This window comes from Falco punctatus (assembly GCF_963210335.1).
Source record: "Falco punctatus genome assembly, chromosome: 1".
NCBI classification, from domain to species: Eukaryota; Metazoa; Chordata; class Aves; order Falconiformes; family Falconidae; genus Falco; species Falco punctatus.
Window position 1 is genome coordinate 110,234,902 of NC_137580.1, and position 21,098 is coordinate 110,255,999.

General features: G+C 42.0%; 1 protein-coding gene across 13 annotated transcripts in view; it reads right to left on the reverse strand.

Annotated features, from left to right (window-relative positions):
* Window positions 1-21,098, reverse strand: part of BCAS3 (BCAS3 microtubule associated cell migration factor) — a 369,789-nt gene that overhangs the window by 139,961 nt on the left and 208,730 nt on the right. Inside the window, exon 24 of one of the 13 annotated variants that reach the window (XM_080382861.1) lies at window positions 7-20,948. The exons of the other annotated variants lie outside the window; for them this stretch is intronic. Coding sequence (XP_080238987.1) covers window positions 20,851-20,948 — 98 coding nt within the window. The 3' untranslated portion in view covers window positions 7-20,850. Of the gene's footprint in view, window positions 1-6; window positions 20,949-21,098 lie in introns of those variants that run through there. 13 annotated transcript variants of the gene reach the window in all.

The following is a 21,098-nucleotide window of genomic DNA, read 5'->3' on the forward strand; positions in this document are numbered from 1 at the left end:
CTGACAAAAGTGGAAAACCTTGCAAGTGAAAGAAAAACTTCACTTTTTTTCTTTTATGAAAAGCCTCTACATCATCAGTTCTGAGTTCAGGTTTCAATCACTGCCGCTGCCGCTCTTTTTCATTTTGCGACATGTCAGATTAGTCCAACCCTGCTCCTGCTGAAGCCAATGGAAAACTCCCACCGCTTCCCAGCAGAAGGGAATTAAGCACTAAATGCATAATTTTACTTTGGTGCGAAGATCAGGAAGCCCATAAGAACACAGAGACACAGATACAAAATGTAAGAGAAGTAATTACCCCTCCCCCCAAACCCCCAAAGTCAAACCCTTGAAAGTATTTTACAGCCAAATTATTTGAGATAGTAAAGTTCTGCAAAGTTTGGTGGGTGCTGAGGCCCCTGGACGTACAGGGCTGCACTATCTGCTGCTAAACTTAGGTTAATAGCCGATGACCCCTTCCATTCTTAACCTCGAGCACTGACCTCCTGACCTACCCCCAGTGATGGTGTTTATAAGCATGTTGCCACTGGTGTAAATAAAAAAGGAACACAATGTGCTGAAATTGTTACTGGTGATGACAACTGACATGCATTTTACACTGCCAGTGGGCAAAACCATCAATAAATAACTCCAAATCTGTTGTTAATGTGTTTAGAGCTTCTTGCAATGGCCATGTCATTTTTGCTGGTTTTCCTCTTTTCCCTTCTGTCTACTCCTGTGGGACAAACAAAAAGCTGCCAGTAAGGAAGCCAGACAAAAATAAGGCAGCCTATGGATAAGGTTTACCATTAGCACTAGACCACAGCTGGATTTTCTACCTTCCAAGGCAATCCTTCAGCTAGGAAAAAAAGCATGAAAACATGCTGCACCACAGATCAGGCAGAACGGTACCCTTCCTAACACCTCCAAAGTGAAAGAGCACGTGGGTTAGGATGAAAACCCCGGTTTTGAAAGTCCCTGTCTATAAGGTACTGTGAAAACTCTTGTTCCCCGCACAGCACAGAAGGAGCTAACCAAAGCAAACTTTAAAAAAAAACCCTACAGAAACACTCTGCATATAAATAAGACAAAAGGAGAGACCCTAACTCTCACCATTTTTTAATTTTTAAATTAAAATGATGTCTTGCTTTGTCTTTTAAATGATTTGTTTCTAAGTGTTTTTTCATTGTAAATTCAATTTTAATCCAGATTGGAATTATAAAGCAGCAGTTCAAGTTTTCAAAATACACAGTCATATTTTATCTAAATCCAAATGCACCTTAACATAGGCCTCTGTGTTTGAAATTTGTGTCATTTATAGAAAATAATTACAACCTTAAAGACTATTGCAGCTTTAAAGACTTTTGAGTTGAAACAAGTCTATTCTGTGCATCTAACCCGAGCTGCTAAGAGGCTGTACGAAATAACAGCGCAAAAAGCCAAAACCACACCATAGAAAACAGCGGATTCCTGACAACAGACAGATGAGCAGAAAAGGGCGATATCAGAATGTAAGTACTTCTGAAAGTCCTGTTTTATCAACTCTGTTCTGGGCCCAGCGCTTAGCGGGTTCTCTCAGCTAACCTGGAGAATCTCTCATTTTAATGGTGAACAGCTGAAATCTTTTGTTGTTGTTGCTGCTGCTAAAAGTCAACGAGACAAAAGGTACATGAGCATATTTTTAAAAGAATGAGTTATAAAAATGATTATGGTAGATGCAACAGCCTATAAAATACGATCAAATAATAGTCATCTATCTTTCTCAGAAAGAAAAATTAGATTAAGTGTAATTGTAAAATCTAATTTACATTCTCCTATTTAAATTTCCACTTTTATGAAATATTCTCTGCTTCAAAGTTGTGCATGTGTAAAAGATGCTTTGACATGTTCCTAATTGATTTGTTTTACACCATTGAAAGGATAACAGTGATTTGCAAAAGAATTTTTTTCTGTCTTGCACACATCTCTCATTTGCCCATCTTAATTCAATTAAAGGAAGTAAAGACGGTTTGACCGATGAATGAACCATATTTTAACTGAGGACATTTCTATGTAAACTGGAATATACCAACCACTAATTCTCAGCCAGTTACTTCCGATCGGCAACTTTTATTTTGAAAGGTCATGGCATGGTCACCGAAAAGACAGAGGATATTAAATGCTGGCAAGCATTCTACAATAGTGCAAAAATACAGGCTGATATCAAAAGCAAAATATTTTAAACCCAAATGCAATTTATATGCAAACATTCTGTATTTATTCCTAGCTACCAGCAAGGCTGGAAGTTAAAACTTTAAAGCAACCCCTCTCCCTCCTCAGTACACTGTATTTTCTACTCCTTGGAAGGACAGTAAAGAAATTAAATTTCTTCTATTTCCCATAGACCTTATATTATATTGGTGGTAATTGGTAGAGCCGGGGCACTAAAAGTATCACTTCTGTGCTGCTTGGTGGGTTGTTCAGGCGATATGCACAGAAACACGGAGCCCACCCACCAAAATTCATTTGTACAAAACCAGGCGTGAAGTAGGTGCTGCGCTGGGTGGCAGGTTAGCATGTGCCCGCACAGCCGCGCTAACCCGCCAGCATGTCTGCTCGGAGCAGCAGCGGAACCCTCACAGCTGAGCTGCAGTCTCTACACTGACCTGGAATACTCTGGACCACCAGTACATGTTTAAATCCAGCAAAGAGGTTAAAAGTAGACAGCAAACAAGAATCTCTAGCTTCACCGCTTAATTTAAGCATGCTCTATTATTTTCCAAGGATCGAAAGGAGCATTGCCATCCACCCTGTACACATCAGGGAACTTGTGAAGATAACCATGGTATTTGTTTCTGTGTCCAGTAGACAAGTTCTCCATTCTCATCCTCTCCCCAGACACGGGCACTTTGTTGCTCCTGTGCTGCAAAGCCAGAGGAGAAAATTCCTTCGAGTTCAAGGATAATAAAGCAGATTTGATTAGTCTCAGCCAAACGAGCAGGAGTAGCACACTACAGGGGTGGGTTCAGCAGGGGGGAGCGCTGGGTAACATCAACACTTTCTCTAAAGTATTATTAAACAAAGATGACATTTTGAGGAGAAATACCTATTAATGTATTTGCAGGACTGCACCCTTAGCACCTCTCGGACACCTCACTGGTTAACAAGAGGTGCCACAGTCAACAACAGAAGAGAGAATGTTACAACAAGAATATTTTTTTACAGAAATACTTGCTGACAGCATGCTGAAAATGAGGATAAGCACATGCCTACCGTTTCAAAACAGCAGCAAATGCTGAACTTCTATTAAATAAACATGGCAAACAAGGTAGCTAAAGCCCACAGGCAAGATGCTCTGTCACCAGAGAGGTGAGGGTGACGAGGTGCGTCCTTGACCAACTAGTTGTGAAGTCCCTCCCAAGTCAAACCGCACCAGGAAGTACCCAAGGGATTTAGGTCTGAATTTCCACTGAAGAAAAAAGTATGGCAAGACACGTCTACAGCAAGGAGACAGCCAAGTACAGATGGATGAGGAGACCAAGCCTGCTTTCCCTCCACTGCTGCCTTTGAGCCCACCAAAGGTCCCCAACAGCTAAGTCCTGCTACCCGACCCTCCCGACAACAGATCACCGACCTCAACAGCTTCATTTCAGAAATGCAAATTCGAGTTTACATAATTTGCTTTTCTTCCGTAAGCCAGTATGTTGCCAGAAGACCTTCAGCTGAACTGGTGCATGCTGGCAACTCAGGAGCCATTTCTAAGCCGCCACCAGACAGATGCAGAAAATGCCAAGTGGAAGATGCACGTTACCATGCTGCTTCTGCTTCTCAGATACAAGAGAGGAATAAAAGACACATGGCTTTCCCCCAGAACAGATCTCAAATACCAAGAGTACCGTGGGGGCTGGTTTTTGTTTGGTTGGGGGTTTTGTTTTGGTTTTTTTGTTTGTTTGTTTTTCAATTTTAGAGCAGTGGTCTCAGTCGTGCTCTTAAAAACCTAGGTTAAAAGTGAATGCAATAAATTTTAATTACGATAGTGTCTATGGTTGTTTACAAAATTAGTTGCTAAAAATACAACCCCCCTGTCAGGTTTTAGATCCCACATTTTAGCAACGAGGTACAACTCTAGTCCCTTCTGAGGGGCTCCCAATCCCAACGTCCCTCATCGGAGCTGCACTTGGGTCCAGCCCAGACCTCTGCCTCTTCACTGCCCATGCTGGTCACTCTTGGTGCAACCGGGGTTGCTCAAAGCTGGATATACCACACCTACAACGTCACGCTACACAGAGGGTCTTCTCCTGCCAAACCACCCAGCAACAAACTCCTGGCTAAGTTTTGGCATGTTGCCCAACAGCAGTGTTTCTTTTGAAGGGGAGAACGTTAACAGTACACAGTGCTGAGGCTGTTTTCCAGAGGCAGACATCGATAACGCAGGGCACAGAAGTGAATCACTTTTGCAAACATGAAACCGTGCCGAGAGCCGGCCACAAGAACAGTTGCCACTTTGAACTGTGCTGGGACCTTCATGAATTCAACAGGCCAAACCAGGACCGCTCGTGCTGAGCATCAGCGGAGCCCTTGGCCAAACCTTCTGAACGGCAGCACTGCACGCCAGAAGTTAAAATGACTCTCCGTGCTACCTGCGGAGCCAGAATGACTCCTTGCGAGTATGGTAGGCAGAGGGTGGCTCGTTTTGGCTAGTGTTATAAATAAAGCACATCCAGCTTGTACAACGGGTAAGAATTATTCCCATTTGTGAGTTTTTCCTGGAGCCAGAGCAAACTCCACTAAATATTCCTGTCTACCTCCACGTGCACAGAGAGCCTGGAGCACATAAATCTGTAGCTATACGACTCTTAGAAGGACCAAGGCACACACCCCGATGCCCGTACACCGCATATGTGATTGAAAGAAAGTATGGCCCTTCTGGAGCAAGCGCTGCGAGCCCTTTTGGGGAAGCCACTGATGCCAGCGTACCTGTGCCCGGTACGAGCGTGGCAGGATGTCACCTGCGCAGCAGCGGAGGGCACTGCCACCGCCACTGCCGAGCTCCTCCCGCGCTGCCCGGCCATGCTGCTGCGTTAATGACCTCGCAGCAGTAGGCAGATCCAGTCCTTCTGCTTTTCTTTCTCACTGAATGATTTCCCTAAAGCCAAAGCTGGGCAAAATGCCACTAATGCTGCCGTAAAACTCCCGCTGTGTTAGGAGGGAGGCAGGCGACGGAGGGTTAGGAGGTAATCAAGCTTACAGATTAAGGCTCGCTAAAGCTACAAGATCAGCACAGCTCGGGGTGTTTATTAACTCTTTGAAAACCAAGATGTATGATTTCGTATCACATTAATATAACAGACATTTTCTAACAAGACCTGACAGCTGAACTATTTTGCAAGATTAATTCTAATTTGTGCAAAGCTAGGAGTACAGAAGAAGCGCTCTTTAAACCTACTCTGATCAATTTCATTATAAAACGCGCTTCAAACTACCAGACCGCACGAGCACAAAAACATCCCAAGAATCACAGAGAAGTAAAACTTGCTAATTATTCTTCCATTCAGAGACATTGCTTTTTAAATTAAACAAGGTAACCTGAAAGTCAATGAGTTAAACATCCTGCCACCCTCCTGGTTCACTAAAGGAATTACTCTTTTTTAGCAGTGCAGAATGGGTTAATTTCTGAATATAAAATGAGGTTGCCGCAATCTGGGTGTTTTTTTGTTTTGTTTTGTTTGCAACACAAAGCAAAATAAACTCTACAGATGCTTGATTAAAATGCAACAGCTGTTTATGGCGGTGCATTTTCCGCTAATTTACTAGGGCAGATTTTTCAAGGAGCCTTGTTTTATTGCATCTTCATTTGCATAAACATTCATATACCAGAGCTGTCTGGCCACTTGTCCCTGCTGCAGCTAATATTTAAAGTTTAAATGCAAATTCAACTAAGCCATCCACTCCCATAAAGGCAAAAGAGTTTTGAGAGTAAGGCATCACACCTCTGTCCCATGATCTAACTGCACTCTGTATGCACATATTTAAATTCTCAACCCAAAATATTTCTCTTTTTTTGGCATCGTATGCAACTAGTATTTAATCTGCTCTTAACATCTGCCTGGGTAGGCCTGGTGCCTTTTTTTTTTTTAATATATTATTATTTCCCTTTTGTTTATTTGATCTATTACATTCCTTAAGCTTGATGACTAATCCAAATTATTAACAAATACAAAAGGGTTTATGTAAATTACTGTGATGAACAAAACCAAATCACAATTGTAACATTGTTAAGTGAATTAGACAACATTGGCTACAGCTTCCCTATCATAGATTGAGGCAGATGAATTTGAACTTTATTGACAGTAGCGGCAGAAAGCCTTAATCACTGAGCACCAGTACAGTCTGGTTTTCATAGGGTAATGACCCATCTATATATTCATAACAAGGGTCTCATTCATCATAATTCATATTAAAAAAAAAATCTCTTGCAAAACTAATAGAGGGAATGTGTGAAAAGTGATTGGATGGGTAAAACCGTGCGGGGCTGGAAAGGCCTTAATTGATTTTGTTGTGCTGTGTCTAAGCCTCCTTGCACAGTACATGAGATCTGTATCTAACTGCATTTCAATTGATTTTCACTGATAGGCTTCTTTCTTATGTCTAGGGCTTAAGTACTAAACTAATAAAAGGATAAAAGACTTTGTAATACAGATTTTGAAAATAATGTGCACACATGATTTCAAGGGAAGAAAATTGTATGATATGTGTTTGTCCTACCAAAGTGACTGCAACCAAATGTAATATAACAAAATGCAACTAATACAAAGAAGACTACCAAGGTGGGAAGGGGGGTGGGGAGCAAGGGAAAAAAAATAAGGAAAAAATATCCCTTGGCTAAAATCAGCTTGATTGTAAGCAGACTTGACTTCAATGGAGCTGTACCTGCTCACATTAGGGGTGATTTTGACTGATACCTCAAACTTGATTGAAAGAGATTATAATTAATTTCAGATGTGGGCTAGCTCTTCAAAATTTTAAGTAACAAATTGTACATATTCTGGCAAAAGTATCTACCATACCTATCCTGATAAAATTACCTAAAGCAAAATGAAATATTTTTAACTGTTCCTGTATAATCGTACTCTTGTACTTCAAAATACATCAATTTTTAAAGCATCCAACCTATGGCAGTTACATTACGACAGATACAACACTCCCTTTAATGCAACTGTGCATTTATAGCACAGTTCAGATGACAGCTTGTTCCAGCTCTAGAATGTTGCCGGATTGGGCTTCACATCAAATGGCCACAATGAACTTGAAAAGGTGCTTGTTGCAGATAAAAAGTGGTAACACAGCTTGAATGACCGATTATCAAAGCTAGAGGTTCACCTAAAGGGAACACGTACTAAATGCACATACCAAAATACAGGGGAAAAACCTAAAACTTGGAAGTGAAAACATCTTTGAGAAAGAGTTTCCCAATTTTTTATTTGACGTACCCTGCCATCATTCACCAATACCACTGCAAGCTACACTATCTGCTCGTCAGATGCTTTGGAACATCTGTATAACAAATGATAGTGCATAATAGTTGTTCTGGTTTTGTGTTCCTTTACGAGGCTTGGTGTTGATAATCTCCAAAGCACACCCATGATTCTTTAAATTAAACATAAGAATCTTGTCTCACAGTACAGCTAGGTTATCCATGTGTAAGAGCCCAAGCCAAGTAATTACACATCCGCTCAAAGGATTAGACACATAAGATTTCTTTAAATTTTTAATAAAACTGCACAGCTGTTGTAGGGAAAAAACTCTTTTGTTCTAGATTTTTTAAAACCATTAAGCTCAAAGTGATTCACAGTTATGCTTCAAGAAAAGTACTTTAAAAGTATTTCTGTTAGCCGCTTTTTTTTAGTAGATTTAACATCACTTTAACATCATGGCAACAGATTTGAGTCAGGAATAACCCAAAGGAAAGGTATTTGGTTGAGTTTGAAAGAACATTTCTCTGCTTTTACCAGAATACCTGCAAAAGCATTTTACTTAACAACATAACCGCTTAAAGCACACATTAGCCAGCGCACATAAAACCGCGTTACATTTGGTTTCACCAAGTTCGCCCGTGGGACAAGTGGGAAGCTGAGGTTTGAACGGCACCGTGCGATGGGACAGGACAGACACAGCCTCTGCAAGACGGGGCCAACTGCCTCAGGACAAGCACCAGAACTGGGCAATAACCGCGGCTCGGGAAACAGGCAACGAATTGCCCAAACGCTGCAGTGACAAGTGGGTTCAGCCCCAGCAGCTTTTCCAGTGCTGATGGTTCAAGCAGGACAGAGGTGCAGGTGAGGCGGCCCCAGCTTCTGCAAACCCACAGACAGCTAGAAGTCCATTGATCGGACCAGTGCCCAGCCAACACTGCACCACGGATGAGAAGCGGCAGCTAAAGCGTGTACCACCAGAAAGATGAAAGCAGCAGATGGGCGCTCTTCAACAGATAGCGAGTGGCTGGAATGAAATCAGGGCCTGGAACCGGTGACATAGGCAGAGACAGGGAGAGTGACACCACCCAAATGAGTTCTAGCAATGTCAGGATGAACTGGAGAGGCCCAATGGACAGTGCTGGCCGAACATGACTCCAGACAAGCCCTTTATGTGGCCTTCAAACGTGCTTTCGGAGCCTTCAAGGAAAGAGAAGGAACAAACCTACCAATAACAGGGATGGACGGCTCAGAAGCGAGGGAAGCTCCTGAGGACTATCACTCCAGAGACAAAAGATGTATCAGCAGAAGCACGAGGTGCCTGCTGGTCAGGAAGGCTCGGGTGAAAGCTCAAGGTCTTTCAGGCACGGGACAGCGATGGGCTGGCTGGCACAGTCCTGCTCCAGCAAGTGGCACAGAAAACAGAAATATTATGTTGTTCAGCACAGTGGTGAGATGTCACCTCAAAGATGCACACTGATCCCCATGTTCAAGCTGAAAACTCGACAGAGATACCAAGCGGCCAGAGGAGGGAAGCAGGCAGCAGCAGGGCTTCACCCCCGCTCAGCTGTAAGCCAGGACGAGTGTGTGACCACTGCCCACAAACGTTCCCAGGATGTAAGCACCAGGGAAGGAAAAACTATTTGAGTTAACAGACAGCATCGGAACAAAACCAGGCGTACCTTAAAAGATTTCTAACTGTCAAAGCAGCAAGAAGTGCGGGGGCAGCACTCTGGCGTGAAGACGGAGGAACAAGGGCTGTGCCGGCCTGGGGGCTGGGGGCTGGCTCTGCTACGAGTCTCATCCCTGGCTCCGTCCTTCCAGCCTAGCTTTCAAATTCAAATATTTTACAGGACTTTGGCATTGTACTCGGGGTAAATTGACTACCATACAACTGCTGTAATAATATGCAGTATTACTAAACAACCAACACCTAGGATTTACAAGATAAACTACGGTATGTGGGTATATTTACAATGAATCTAAATCTCTAAAGATTTTAATGAACTGCAGCTGACCTTGATCAGTGATTCAAAGCCCACAGCAGCTTCTACTCTCTCACACATTACTAACCTTTGCTACAACATTTATCAATTTACCTTCTTGATCTCTCAAGCAGGTCATGTTTTCTAATCAGCCACTAGCTCAAAGACCTACATCCCAATTAAATTACTGAATGAAGACAGGCTGGAATGTAGGCTTCTTTTAGAAGAATTAGCACTAAACAGTTAAATACTGGCTTTGCCATGTCTGAAGGGATTTTTTAAACATTTCTCTACAATATGCAAGTTACAGACACATATCCCCACTCAGAATTAGAACTGTTAATGCCATCCCTGAAACACGCGGTTTCCTTGGGGAAGCAAAAATAGAAAACATCCAAGTGATCTGTGCATAAATACTGACCTGAGCTTTAAATCACCTATGCTGAGCCCTGAGCTCTTCAGACATTAGCTTGTCTGAAATCTTTGGGTATGAAAAACTACACAGATGTTTATTATTAAGCACAAGAGTAGCTTCGCAGACTTAAAACTATTTGCACTTAAAGTCAGACGCTTATTAAAACGTCCACAAGATCTGAGCCTAATTTTTTTCCTCGCTCCCTCTTGCATCACCACAGCTATATCGAAGTTGCTGCAGAAAAAGAAAGTGCTAACCGTACAGCTGCAGGGCTCCTCGCAGCCCCTCAGGGCAGCGTGTCTGACAGCAGGCCCGGCTCCCCAGGGCCCCCAGGGAACAAGCAGGGGGCTGAAGGGGTTGTGTCAGTGGCAGCAGCCGCGTCTCCTGGGCCAGCAGCACGCAGGCAGCCCAGCCACGGCAAGGGGGTGAGAGCGACCCCCAATATTTTGCTTTGGTATTAAAAAAAAAAGCAAGCAGGTTGCGCAAAAATTGCTGTCTGCTGCCTCCTCCTCCTGCGCCGGCCAGGAGCAGCGTGCTGACAGAGTCCGCGCAATGTGCAGTAGCTCATCTGCACACGCACGGTAGCTCTGATACTTCCTGGATTCGATGCACATGTTGAGAATGACTGTACCCAGCATGTGCAAAAACAGTCACACAGGAGGGGGAAAAATGGTAACACAGCGCCCAGCCTCACAGCAGCCTAGTGGGATTGCTAAATACAACAGCAGCAGCGTGAGTGCTATATTTTTATCAGAGCATTGCTGCAAACACGGGTAAAGATAAGGGATCCCCTTGCATCTGTATTTCTCCCCATTTCTGTTTTTTGGCCACTTTCACAATTAGCAATCAGTAATGGCAAACGCTGACAAACCCCAAACACCCAACACTTCTCAGAACACACTCAATAAAGTTGTATTTGCAGCCACCAGGACAGAGGTGAGAGACATTTGGAGCATCAAAGCAACACCAGTTTCAGACAGAATTTAGATTCCAATGGGGCTTCCTCTGATTTTGAAGAGCAACTTGCCTGTACTTACAGTCCAAGCTCAAACACATCAGCACAGGCTTGTTTCTACCAGACTGAAGTCTTCCACAATCCCCTCCCTTTATTGAACATTTGACTGTAAATTCAGACTCAGCCAATAAGCCATACAAGAAACGTGAAGCCACGTTTGCATTCTGTAAAGATTTTGGATTATTTTAGCTTTCATGAAGGTGGAGGAGATGCCAATTCTGCAGGTGCAGCCTAGCAAGAGCGGCTTTGGTACTGCTGAACCCAACTCATCCTTGCTGTACATTTGCTTTATAGCTCTAATGCCAGCCTGCACAGTGCCTAGAACTGAACACCACCACCCTTCCTGACTGCTAGTATTTTTATAAATTTTTTTTGGATAAAATTGTTGTTTCAAATGCAATGTACACAAAAAGAGTAAAATTGCTGAATTTTGATAGCAAGAGAAGCTGTGCATACACTAAAGCTAGCACAGGGAACCAATATCCTTGCTTAATGATAAGTTTATCCTGACTGTAGCACGGCATCTCATCTACCGGAGCACCACAGACACAAAATGCATCATCACAGCTTCCTCCGGTGACCCACTGCACTACAGTGACACCACAGGTATTTATTTATAATAATAAATAAGAGCAGGGGGTCTCCACCCCAGCAGAGAACAGGTACCAGTGTACCCACAGGCTTACAAGGGCAAGAGACCTCAGCAGGGTGGAGGGACCCAAGATGTGAAAAAGGCCGAGAACTCCAGAACTAAGGAAATCCAGGCCGGTGAGCAAGTATCAGCTAGTTCAAGAAAAGATGATTTATTCAGAGTAAAGATAACAAACTGGTCAAACACCATATTAATTTTCTATTTCCATTTTCTTTCTAAATGTTAATACTCAAGTTGTATGATGAGTTTAGTTTACATGTATAAAATACTTCTGATGTTTTTTTTTTAAAAAAGGGAGTGTTGAACCCCAGTACTTTGGGGATTAAATCTGCTAATGTTGCTGGTCCCTTGTCCATCCGACTGCACATCTCTGTATCATTCTGTGCATAACAGTAAAACTGGCTGTGTGTTTTGGTCCCCCCTGCCCCACAACAGTTAGTTATAGCAAAGACTGTTTCCCTATAGTAATGCAAGGGCTCTGCCAAGGGTAACAGTTCAGGACCTCTTCATTTAAGGAGTACTTCAGGACACGTAAGCCTCACAGGTATTGTATTTGGATGACTGTTATCACTGGAAAATAAAAATATGTTGCAAAACCAGATACACGATACGTACAAGAAAATACTACTTGGTCCAAGTTTAATTTATTTGTTGACAGAGAAGATCTACTGTGCTTAATGTAAAGTTCAATAGAAATACATGTAATACAGATATCTAGAATCGTAACTGCAGTGAAATAAGCTCTGCATTTATCTGACTGTTAAATGCAATTCAAAATTTATTGGTAAAAAGGAATCAAATTTGGTTATGGTATAAAATATATTCCTTGCCTTACAGGAGTAACCTAACTGAGTTCCATTCATCATGACAAATCAGTGCTGTTAATCTCTGCCCGGTGACTTTGTTTACAAGCAGCATGCAGCAGCACACGGCTGCGGCGGCCAAGGAAACGGGCTGCGCGCTCTACCTTGCGACAAATCCAGAAAAGAAAGAGCAGCAGCTACAAACATCATTGCCCACAGCAAACGTCAGCCCTCCAGATGGCTTGCTTTGCCGTTGTTTTCTGTTATTATTTTTTAAATAAAGACATCAGCTGACATTCGAGTCCTGAGTGGATACTCTCAGGTTCACTATTAGCCAGAGATCTTTTATACTAATTCTCTGAGCTCATACACGGAGACGCAGGCACTCACTCAACTACTTTTTGTATAGTGGTCTTAAATGGCGACAACAATTCACAGTGAACATTTACGACAAAAAGAAAAAGAAAAAAAAAGTTTCATCGGTTCCTCTAGAAGCTATATCGGGAAGTTCTTCCCAAGAAGGTCACACATTAAAGCACACTGAGCACTTTTACTTATCGTACGTATCATCTTCCCTCCTGCACATTCGTAAGAGCACGAGGATTTCCTTGGTGAGAGATCCAATATGTTTCTTTTTGCCTTTAGCTTGCTACACTGGCTACCCAAAATGTAGTCTACTCAAAATGAAATAACTTTCCCATTTTAATGTGGTTATAAGCTTCCTGCTAGGCTGTGACCTAATTGAGACTTTTGATCTTAGCTTTTTCAAAACATGTTATTCTTCAGAGTCTGTAAAACATTTTAACTACAGATCTCCTGCAATCATTACTGAAAGCTACAGGGAATAAAATAATACAGAGAGAGGGGAAAAAACCCTCAGTTTATCAAAGTCAATGGAAATACAAGGTATTAATTATGCTAAATGAAGAAATATGGGCATTTGGTTACTTTTGTGGGTCAGAAATATTTTAATCTGGTGCTGCCAGCCAGCTGCCTCTCCCTGACCTGCGTGCATCTCTATCAGCTGCCGGATCACATCAAAGCAGAAGCAAGTGAGGAAAGCAGTGACCAGCGCAGGGGCCCCACTGCGGTACCAAGGTCACAGATTTGACTGAAACCACCACATTGTTATCAATTACAATCACTGATAAGGACGTGACCTTTTTTGAGGCACATAAATGGGGGGATATTCGTGCGACTGCCTTCCCCCAAACTGCGCTTGGCTCACTTTATGTGCCGATAGGGAGAATAAAACTGCACAGCAAATTTTAATTCTCAAATGGGCATGGAGTTAAAAATATGACCCAGAGTCCACTGCTGATAAGATCCACTCAGATCACCCAAATGCAGTTCCCTTGATTTGGTTAACCCAGCCAAACACAGGACAGAGCACAATTAAAGCAGAGGGGAAATTGTATTTCTACCCTACAGACGGCTCTTGTGAAGTTTCATCAAAGCAAACCCCAAAATGTCTTTATTATAGCGAGACCTACAGCAGAAGCACATGTAACCAAAAATAAGTAGTGTTATACAGTAGTAAGTCACCTAGTAAAATAAAAGTATATTTTCAATAAAGATTAGGTCTCCATTTTATTTCTCAGAATTCTTTGATCAAGTAATTTTGAACTATATAAAAACAGCCAGACCTCCCTAACTTAGCATTCCTTAAGAGATTGTTTTGCTGCTCACAAAATGCTACAATTTCATCTAACTATACTTCAGGTGACATTCCTCTTGTTAATTTTAAATATGCAGCAGCTTTTGCTCATGTATGTCTGCAGCAACTCAGTCTAGAGAAAAAGCAAGCTCCAGATACAGGCTATCCCCTTTCCCAAACAAAATGAAAAATATTTTTACAATAAGCTAACCACAGTATTTCAGCATCTTAAGTTTCCTCAAACGAAGCACTGAAAAAACTACACAGAAAGATGAGATATAACTTAAATCCTTAATGGTTCAAAGCGTCAAATCTAACTCATTCCCATTACATTCAGAACAAATGAGAAATTAAAATGTTAACACTGTGAATCATCTTGGCTTTTGCAAGTCCAAAGTTAAACACTAACTAGTTTACTCTGTAGGCCCAAAATATTTACTAGCTCTGACTCAGATTTAAACAGTACAAAATATGATCGTTCTGTAGTGCAGAGTGTTCTTACACATACAGAAGAAGCAATGAGGTGAAACTGGAAGGTACAGAGCTCTATCTCTCCCATCTACCTACAGGTTTGGATTTTACTACATTTCCCCCCCTCCAAGGGGACCAAAAGAGCAGTGTATGGTGATACGGAATTAGAGAGCTACGATTATTCTGTGTACCTTTTGAATTTAGTATGAAGCTGAGCGTAAAAAATATAGTCAAGGAGACTGTTTAAAAGCCTGTGGAACAGTTAAGGGAGGAACAGTAGGACGCAGCCTTCAAGCCTTTAACAAACTTCACTGTCTGTGCCAAGAGGCAGAGAGAAAAATACATTTTACATTTTATAAATAGTCATGAACATAAGCTAAAGCATTTTGCCACTTCTGGGAAATCAATAAGCAAAAACACGCCACTCATTTGCAAATAATTTATGTGGCTTTTTTTGCTAATGCAGGACAATCTCTCTGTGAAAACGAGGGCAATAACTTTATTATGCTCATAAATGCAATGCAAAGCAAACAGAGACTGATGCTACTTCTATATATGCTGAACAAAAGGCACGTCGATTAGGTACTGATGTCAGACAGATTGCGGAGCCGCACAACTTGTTCAGACAAAACTACAGAGCACATGTAACCAAAAAAACCACAATTATTTAAAATACATTAGATAAGCTGCTATTTGTTGATGCTTAAAACTGCAAATACAACACAGGAATGGTATTTTTATGGAGGTCTGTGCAACACCTCCAGGAGCTGCCTTGCATGCCTGCACGGAAACAGATTTGCCATCCCAAGGCTCTGGCTTTTCCCGTGAAAGGAGCGCAGAATTAGGCCAATTATCGTTCAGCCTGCCCCATCATGCTCCTGAATCTGCACAAATGAGCGCCACGGCATATTTTGCTGTGGTGCGGCATGGGGCGGGGGGAAGGGTTAGCCCCACCATTCAATCATCACTAGACACACAAAGCTCCTTAAGTCAGGTCTGAAGATCAGTATGTAGGGCAGGGAAAAGAAAGGCCATCCTCCTATCCAGCTGTGTGGGACACGAGCGGTATAATTAACATCCACTCCCCTAAAGCAGCATTCCCTCCTACAAAGCGAAATCCGCCTTTGAGGAGTGGGAGAGAAGTTTCCGCGGCTCTGCTGGGAGATGCCCTTTGAGCTTCCCTGCTGAGGGCAGACGGAGCCTGGCCAGGCCCGGCCTGACATGGCACTCACAGCGATGTCTGTGTGGCTTACCAGAAAACATCCCGTTTCTTAAATCGGCCCAAACTTTGAAACTTTGCTCTCGAGGGGAGAGAAGCAGCAGCTCTCAGGTCTTCTGCTGCTGCAATCAGCCCCCAAGGGCCCAGCTAACAAGTCCGTAACACCTTCCAATCTACCGCATATCCCACCGTGGTTTGTTGCTTTTTGTTTTTAAAGCTTAAATATTTTTTTATAAAAAGAAGGGGGGGGGGGGGGGGGAGCAAATAACATAAAACAGATACTTGCCATAGGTTGTTCATGCATTGTGTTACTGCTTTGCTTGCAAATGTCTAATAAATTACAAGAACGGCATAACCCCCCCCCCAGGAAACATCAGCCCAAGCGCTGCACAAAAGTCAGCCCTCTCCTGAACACCACAAAAATGACTGATATGAAATATAACCGGAGTAAAGACTGCTCAAAACTATTTCGGAAAGTCATCAGACTTTGTCATGGGTTTGATGGTCCTATTTCAAAGGACAAAATGCTAAACTTTTTAAAGACTAAAGAGGGGGAAAAAAGATTTTCCATTTGTGCAAGACAAATGCACAAAACATCCATGATTAAATAACACTTCCTGAGATTGAATCTGACTACCATTTTACAATATTAATGCTAATGGATTATCATACTCTTGTTTGCATGTTTAACTTTGGTTTCCATAAGAGTTGCTCATACACAGCACCAGACGAAAATGGCATTTTAAAAACTAAAACCAAAAACACACACTAAAAAGAAAAGGCAAGTTTAAGAACTACAAAATCAGCAACATACACACAATAATCAGTTTCCAATGTTAGACCAGGAAGTAAGGCAGTAAAAGAAAAGATGCTTTCTAAAAAGAAAAGACTTTTAGGAAACAGCAAAATTAAAACAGGAGTAGATATGTAAAATAGATGAATGAAGACAACGTCTTCCTGCACCGAGGGAGTTGTTTAAGGAGAAACAGTGTCCGTTTGTGGCCAGCGATAATACTTTCCATTCAATAGAGTTTGCAGCTTGCTGATTCATATGATTGCAGGCTGGCGCCCTGCTGGCGAGCCCCCTCCGCTGAAATTAAATCCACTCTCTTCAGTTATAAATTATAATGCTCTATAAACAACACTCCCACTGGGAACAGGGAGAGAGAGAGAGAGCTCTCTGCATAGTCCACTCACTGTTTAATGCTCTGCTCTTCTGCCACAAACAAGGACTGTATGTCTGCCACAGACAGCACTCTTGCTGTAATTTATATACTGTTTGATGTTGAGAGCAGAGAAAGGAAAGTAGAATTGTAATGCGAGTCAAAGAGGAAAAGAAGTTGGAAGTGGGTGAGTGTGCAAGAAAGAGGAAGGACGGGATACGTTTTACACACATATTTTACAGATATATCACCGTATGGATCTTCGCTGCCCCTTGGGAATCGTCCCCTCCAAAATCTGGAATACCACTTAAATTAGATGTACATACTGCAGTGTGCGACGCCAGCATCACTGCCTATCAATCGGGAGCCATCTACATGACTGAGGTTTGAAGTCCATTATCACACAGACTACAAAAACATTAAAATGATAAGGATTCAGCTAAAACTGACGGCAGCCTAGAAATTCACAGGCTAGGCTGACAGCTCTTCCTGGACTGGTGTGCCCAGCGCACCTAGATCCTGCAGCCCACAAGGCACACAGTGCTGCTGGAGCCATAAACAGAGCAAGACGCATAACTAGTGCAACTCCAGACTTACTCCTGGCTTCTCAAGCTGTCTTGGGCAAGGGGAGACCGTTCTTGCTGTTCTTCATGCTTTTTATCAGTTATTTTTAAATGAACGTGCGACAGACACCCAACTGCTCCAAACACACATGCATCAGGACTTTTTTTTTTTTAACCAAATGCATTAAAAAATGCCAGTGAAAATATTTATGCTGTGGGAAAGATGCAGATTCCAAGTATATTATTATCTCTAAGAACAGCCTATGTTACACAGCAGAGAGGGTACTGGGAAATACCCCATGGGCCAGTGAGAGTTTTGTCAGAAGCATAAAACGATGTGAATTTCAAAGCAGAACCCAGTAATTATTGTCATGGAAATTTCTATCTAAACTGTGAGAGAATGACGGAGTATTCAAGCAAACAGCCATCAGGATTGATATGTCCATCACTCAAGAATTTGACAAATAACTGCAAATTAGAGATCCAATTGCCTGACCAAAAAAGCTTGCTTCTGCTAAAACTGGCACACAGTACAGTCATGTACAGGTCTCAGTTTTTAAGAGTTAAGTAGGACATTAGCCCAATGCGCTTTTTTTTGTTAATAATAATTTTCTTCAATTGTCCAAAAAAACCACCACTGTGTCTTTTCTTCTTTTTATATTTTTGGAACCAAGTCGCTTTTAAATTTGGGGGAGGGAAGGAGGGTAAAAGTCTCCTTTACTGTGAGGTTGAACCCTTGTATGTCAAATCTGGCCTGGAGCAAATTTTCACAGCTGAATTATAAACCCTGTAAACAAGGGTTTATGATGGAAATGCTGACACAACCTTAATTACAAACAGCGTGAAGTGGGGGAGGTTCTGTAATACACACTCCTTTTCACAGCAAGTCCTCCAGCACGCCAAATCTGCCATCCAACGAAAAGCAAGGCTTGCTCGCTGCTCTTCCCCTTAATACTCCAGCAAGCTTGCTGGGACCTTTAGATCAAATCTGGTTGCTCAATACTGTCCTCTAAAAAAGAAAAGAAAAAAACCCTTGATTTTGTAATAAAAGTATAATGTATAGCTTAAAAATAAATTAAATAAAGGAAACATTAAAAGATAAATGGAGCAGGATGCTCTATGGCTGAGGTAATTTGAGTGGAAAGGGAAGGAGGGAGTTTACATTAATAAATGATTAAAGGCCTTAACGAGGGCCTATCAGGTTGAACAGTGGAGCATACTTCTCCACCTCTCCTCCTTTAGTCCAGCTTTTTTACATTTGTTCTCAATGCTGATCAATATGGTTTTCATTTACTGATTTCCATAATGCCATATGTGATCTGCTAGCCTGACATAATGAAGGCAGAAAGAGAGCTGAAGTCATTTGAACGTTCTCGCTCGCATGTCTGTCGCCAATTTAGAAAATAAATATCTATTGAGAGTTAGAGTTTCCTCCTGTCTAGGAGGAACACGGCACGATTTGCATATGCAGATTGCAAAGCCTCTCCCCCCCCCCGCCCTTATTAAAAAAAAAAGGGGGGGGAACAATGTGGAAGAATATCTTCCCCCATGTGTTTTAGCGAGTATGTGTTCTTATAATGAAGAAGAAACATTCCTAAAGTTTAAAACTGAAAGAGTTGGCTTATCCTCTTTGCTGTAGCTGAGACTTGCTTAGCACCCCAATGAGAGTGAAGCTTTTCTGTCTGCCGAGTCACCCTGACCCACTGGATACCATTAGAGACCACATTAATTTGAAAAATGAGAAAGGATGGTCTATATTAAGCAACACTTATTTTCAACGTGCCATTGTCCTCATGAGCAGAGTCTAAATCAATATTGGAGAGAGATCACACTTGTAAACCAAGTTCTTTTGCCCTTCTCATAAGTGTGAATTATGCTTTATAGCAATGGTGTTATATAAATCCCATATCTATTTAATAAAAAAACAAGACTGGCAGGTACCTTCTGGAGGGTTGGAAGTAGGGCTCCTGCCACCTGTAAACCATCACTGGCATAGGAACAGTGAGAGAGCCATAATCTAATCATAAAAATGTAAATGGCTTATGACAGGCAAGATGTTACGGCAGATTTATAGGTGTTTGGCAGCTGATTTAGTTCTTTCTCTCAGTCACTTCTCGTAGGAAAGGATGAAACTGGGGGTCTCTGAACACCTTGCCCTTTGGTTCTAATCACTTCCCATAGATGCCCAGACTCTGTGATTTAATATAAAGAGCAAGCGATAGATTAAACAATGCACTTCAGGGTGTCATTATTTGGGCGATTCCTTCACGACCCAAATTCATGGTTCTTTACCAGACCAAAGAGATGTGATCTTTTGAATTACATCATATACGTTAGCACACAACATTTCCTGACTGCTGTGAATGGTGGCCAACAACATCCCGTGATGCTCCAGCTGGAGCACAGAGTTTGCTTTGCTGCAAAGGGAGAATTCTTCCCAGAAGAAGCTTTGCTTTTAAGACACAATACAAAAACAACAAAACAAAACATGAAAAATTACAGTATGCATGAAATTTAGGATTCAGCCTGCTGCTTTGGCTTTACGGTGGAGCAAATAAATTATGTGGTAGTAGGAAGGTTTCAAGGTTTTGCTGGTTGCTCATTGCACATTGACCTATAAAAATATTATTTGAGTTGCTGTTAATAAAACTTGGAGTTCATTAAGGATATCTGACAGAGAGAAATCTATGTAACTAGGGATTAGTGACTGGTGAGCAAGCTTTCTGTCATAAACTTTCTTTGAGGCTCAAAAGAGTTTGGTTAACGATTTAAAGATTCCTTCTCATTGTTTTCAGGCATTGCCAACTCTTTGTCTACATGAAAAAAGCTTGAAAAAGCTGTACTTTGTACACATTTTCCAAGTTCCACAAATTGCTACAGATATAAAATATAACAATGGAAAAACACACCGCTGAATTCTAGGAAGGGATGTCAAAATTAAAGTGCCCTGACAATATTGTTAAAATTATAAAGGGTCTCCCTCTAGAAGTGAAAACCCACATTAAAATAATTTCTTCTCCTTCTGTTTACATCACACTTCTGCATCTCTGCTTACCCAGTGTAACTAATGGTAAGGGATTTCAGCTTTCCAATTATGATATTGCGTTGACCTAATTGGGTTTCTGGAGGGCTTCAGGGAACTCCGTGTTTAAAGACTTTGTTCCCACTAAATTAAGAAAGACTTAGAAGTATGGCAGTTTCGGAAAAGGACAAATGAACCTACTGATCCAGAGCTGGAAAAACAGATTCTGGGATAAACCTGACTGCAAGCAGCAGAAACACAAAACCAGTGCCTTGAACTGTAAACTCCTCGCAGCAGTCTTACTGGGATTAATAAATCAGAGTCGTTGTCAGCCTGAAGAAGAGACGTGAAAGCTCGAATAATTGCTGTCTCCTGCCGAACAGCATGGAGTGAGTGCGGAGCACTGCTGCCCGCCCATCCACAGGCCGTGATTAACCTCCTGGCCAATTACAGCCTCATTGGCAAAGCAAACAAGGAATTATTGGCTGTTTAGTCGGGCTTTTCTTCTCCCAGTCTGTCCCCTGGTTCTCATTCTGGTTTTTCTCCCCTTTTCCTGTTAGGAAAAAAGAAAAAAAAAAAACAACACCCAACACACCAACCCTCCTTCCCCTTCCCCCCCCCCCATCTGCAAACACCTGATATTCATCTGAGTTGCTGCAGTTGTACAGTCTTGTTAAATTGTTACCACCTTTTCCACAAGCAG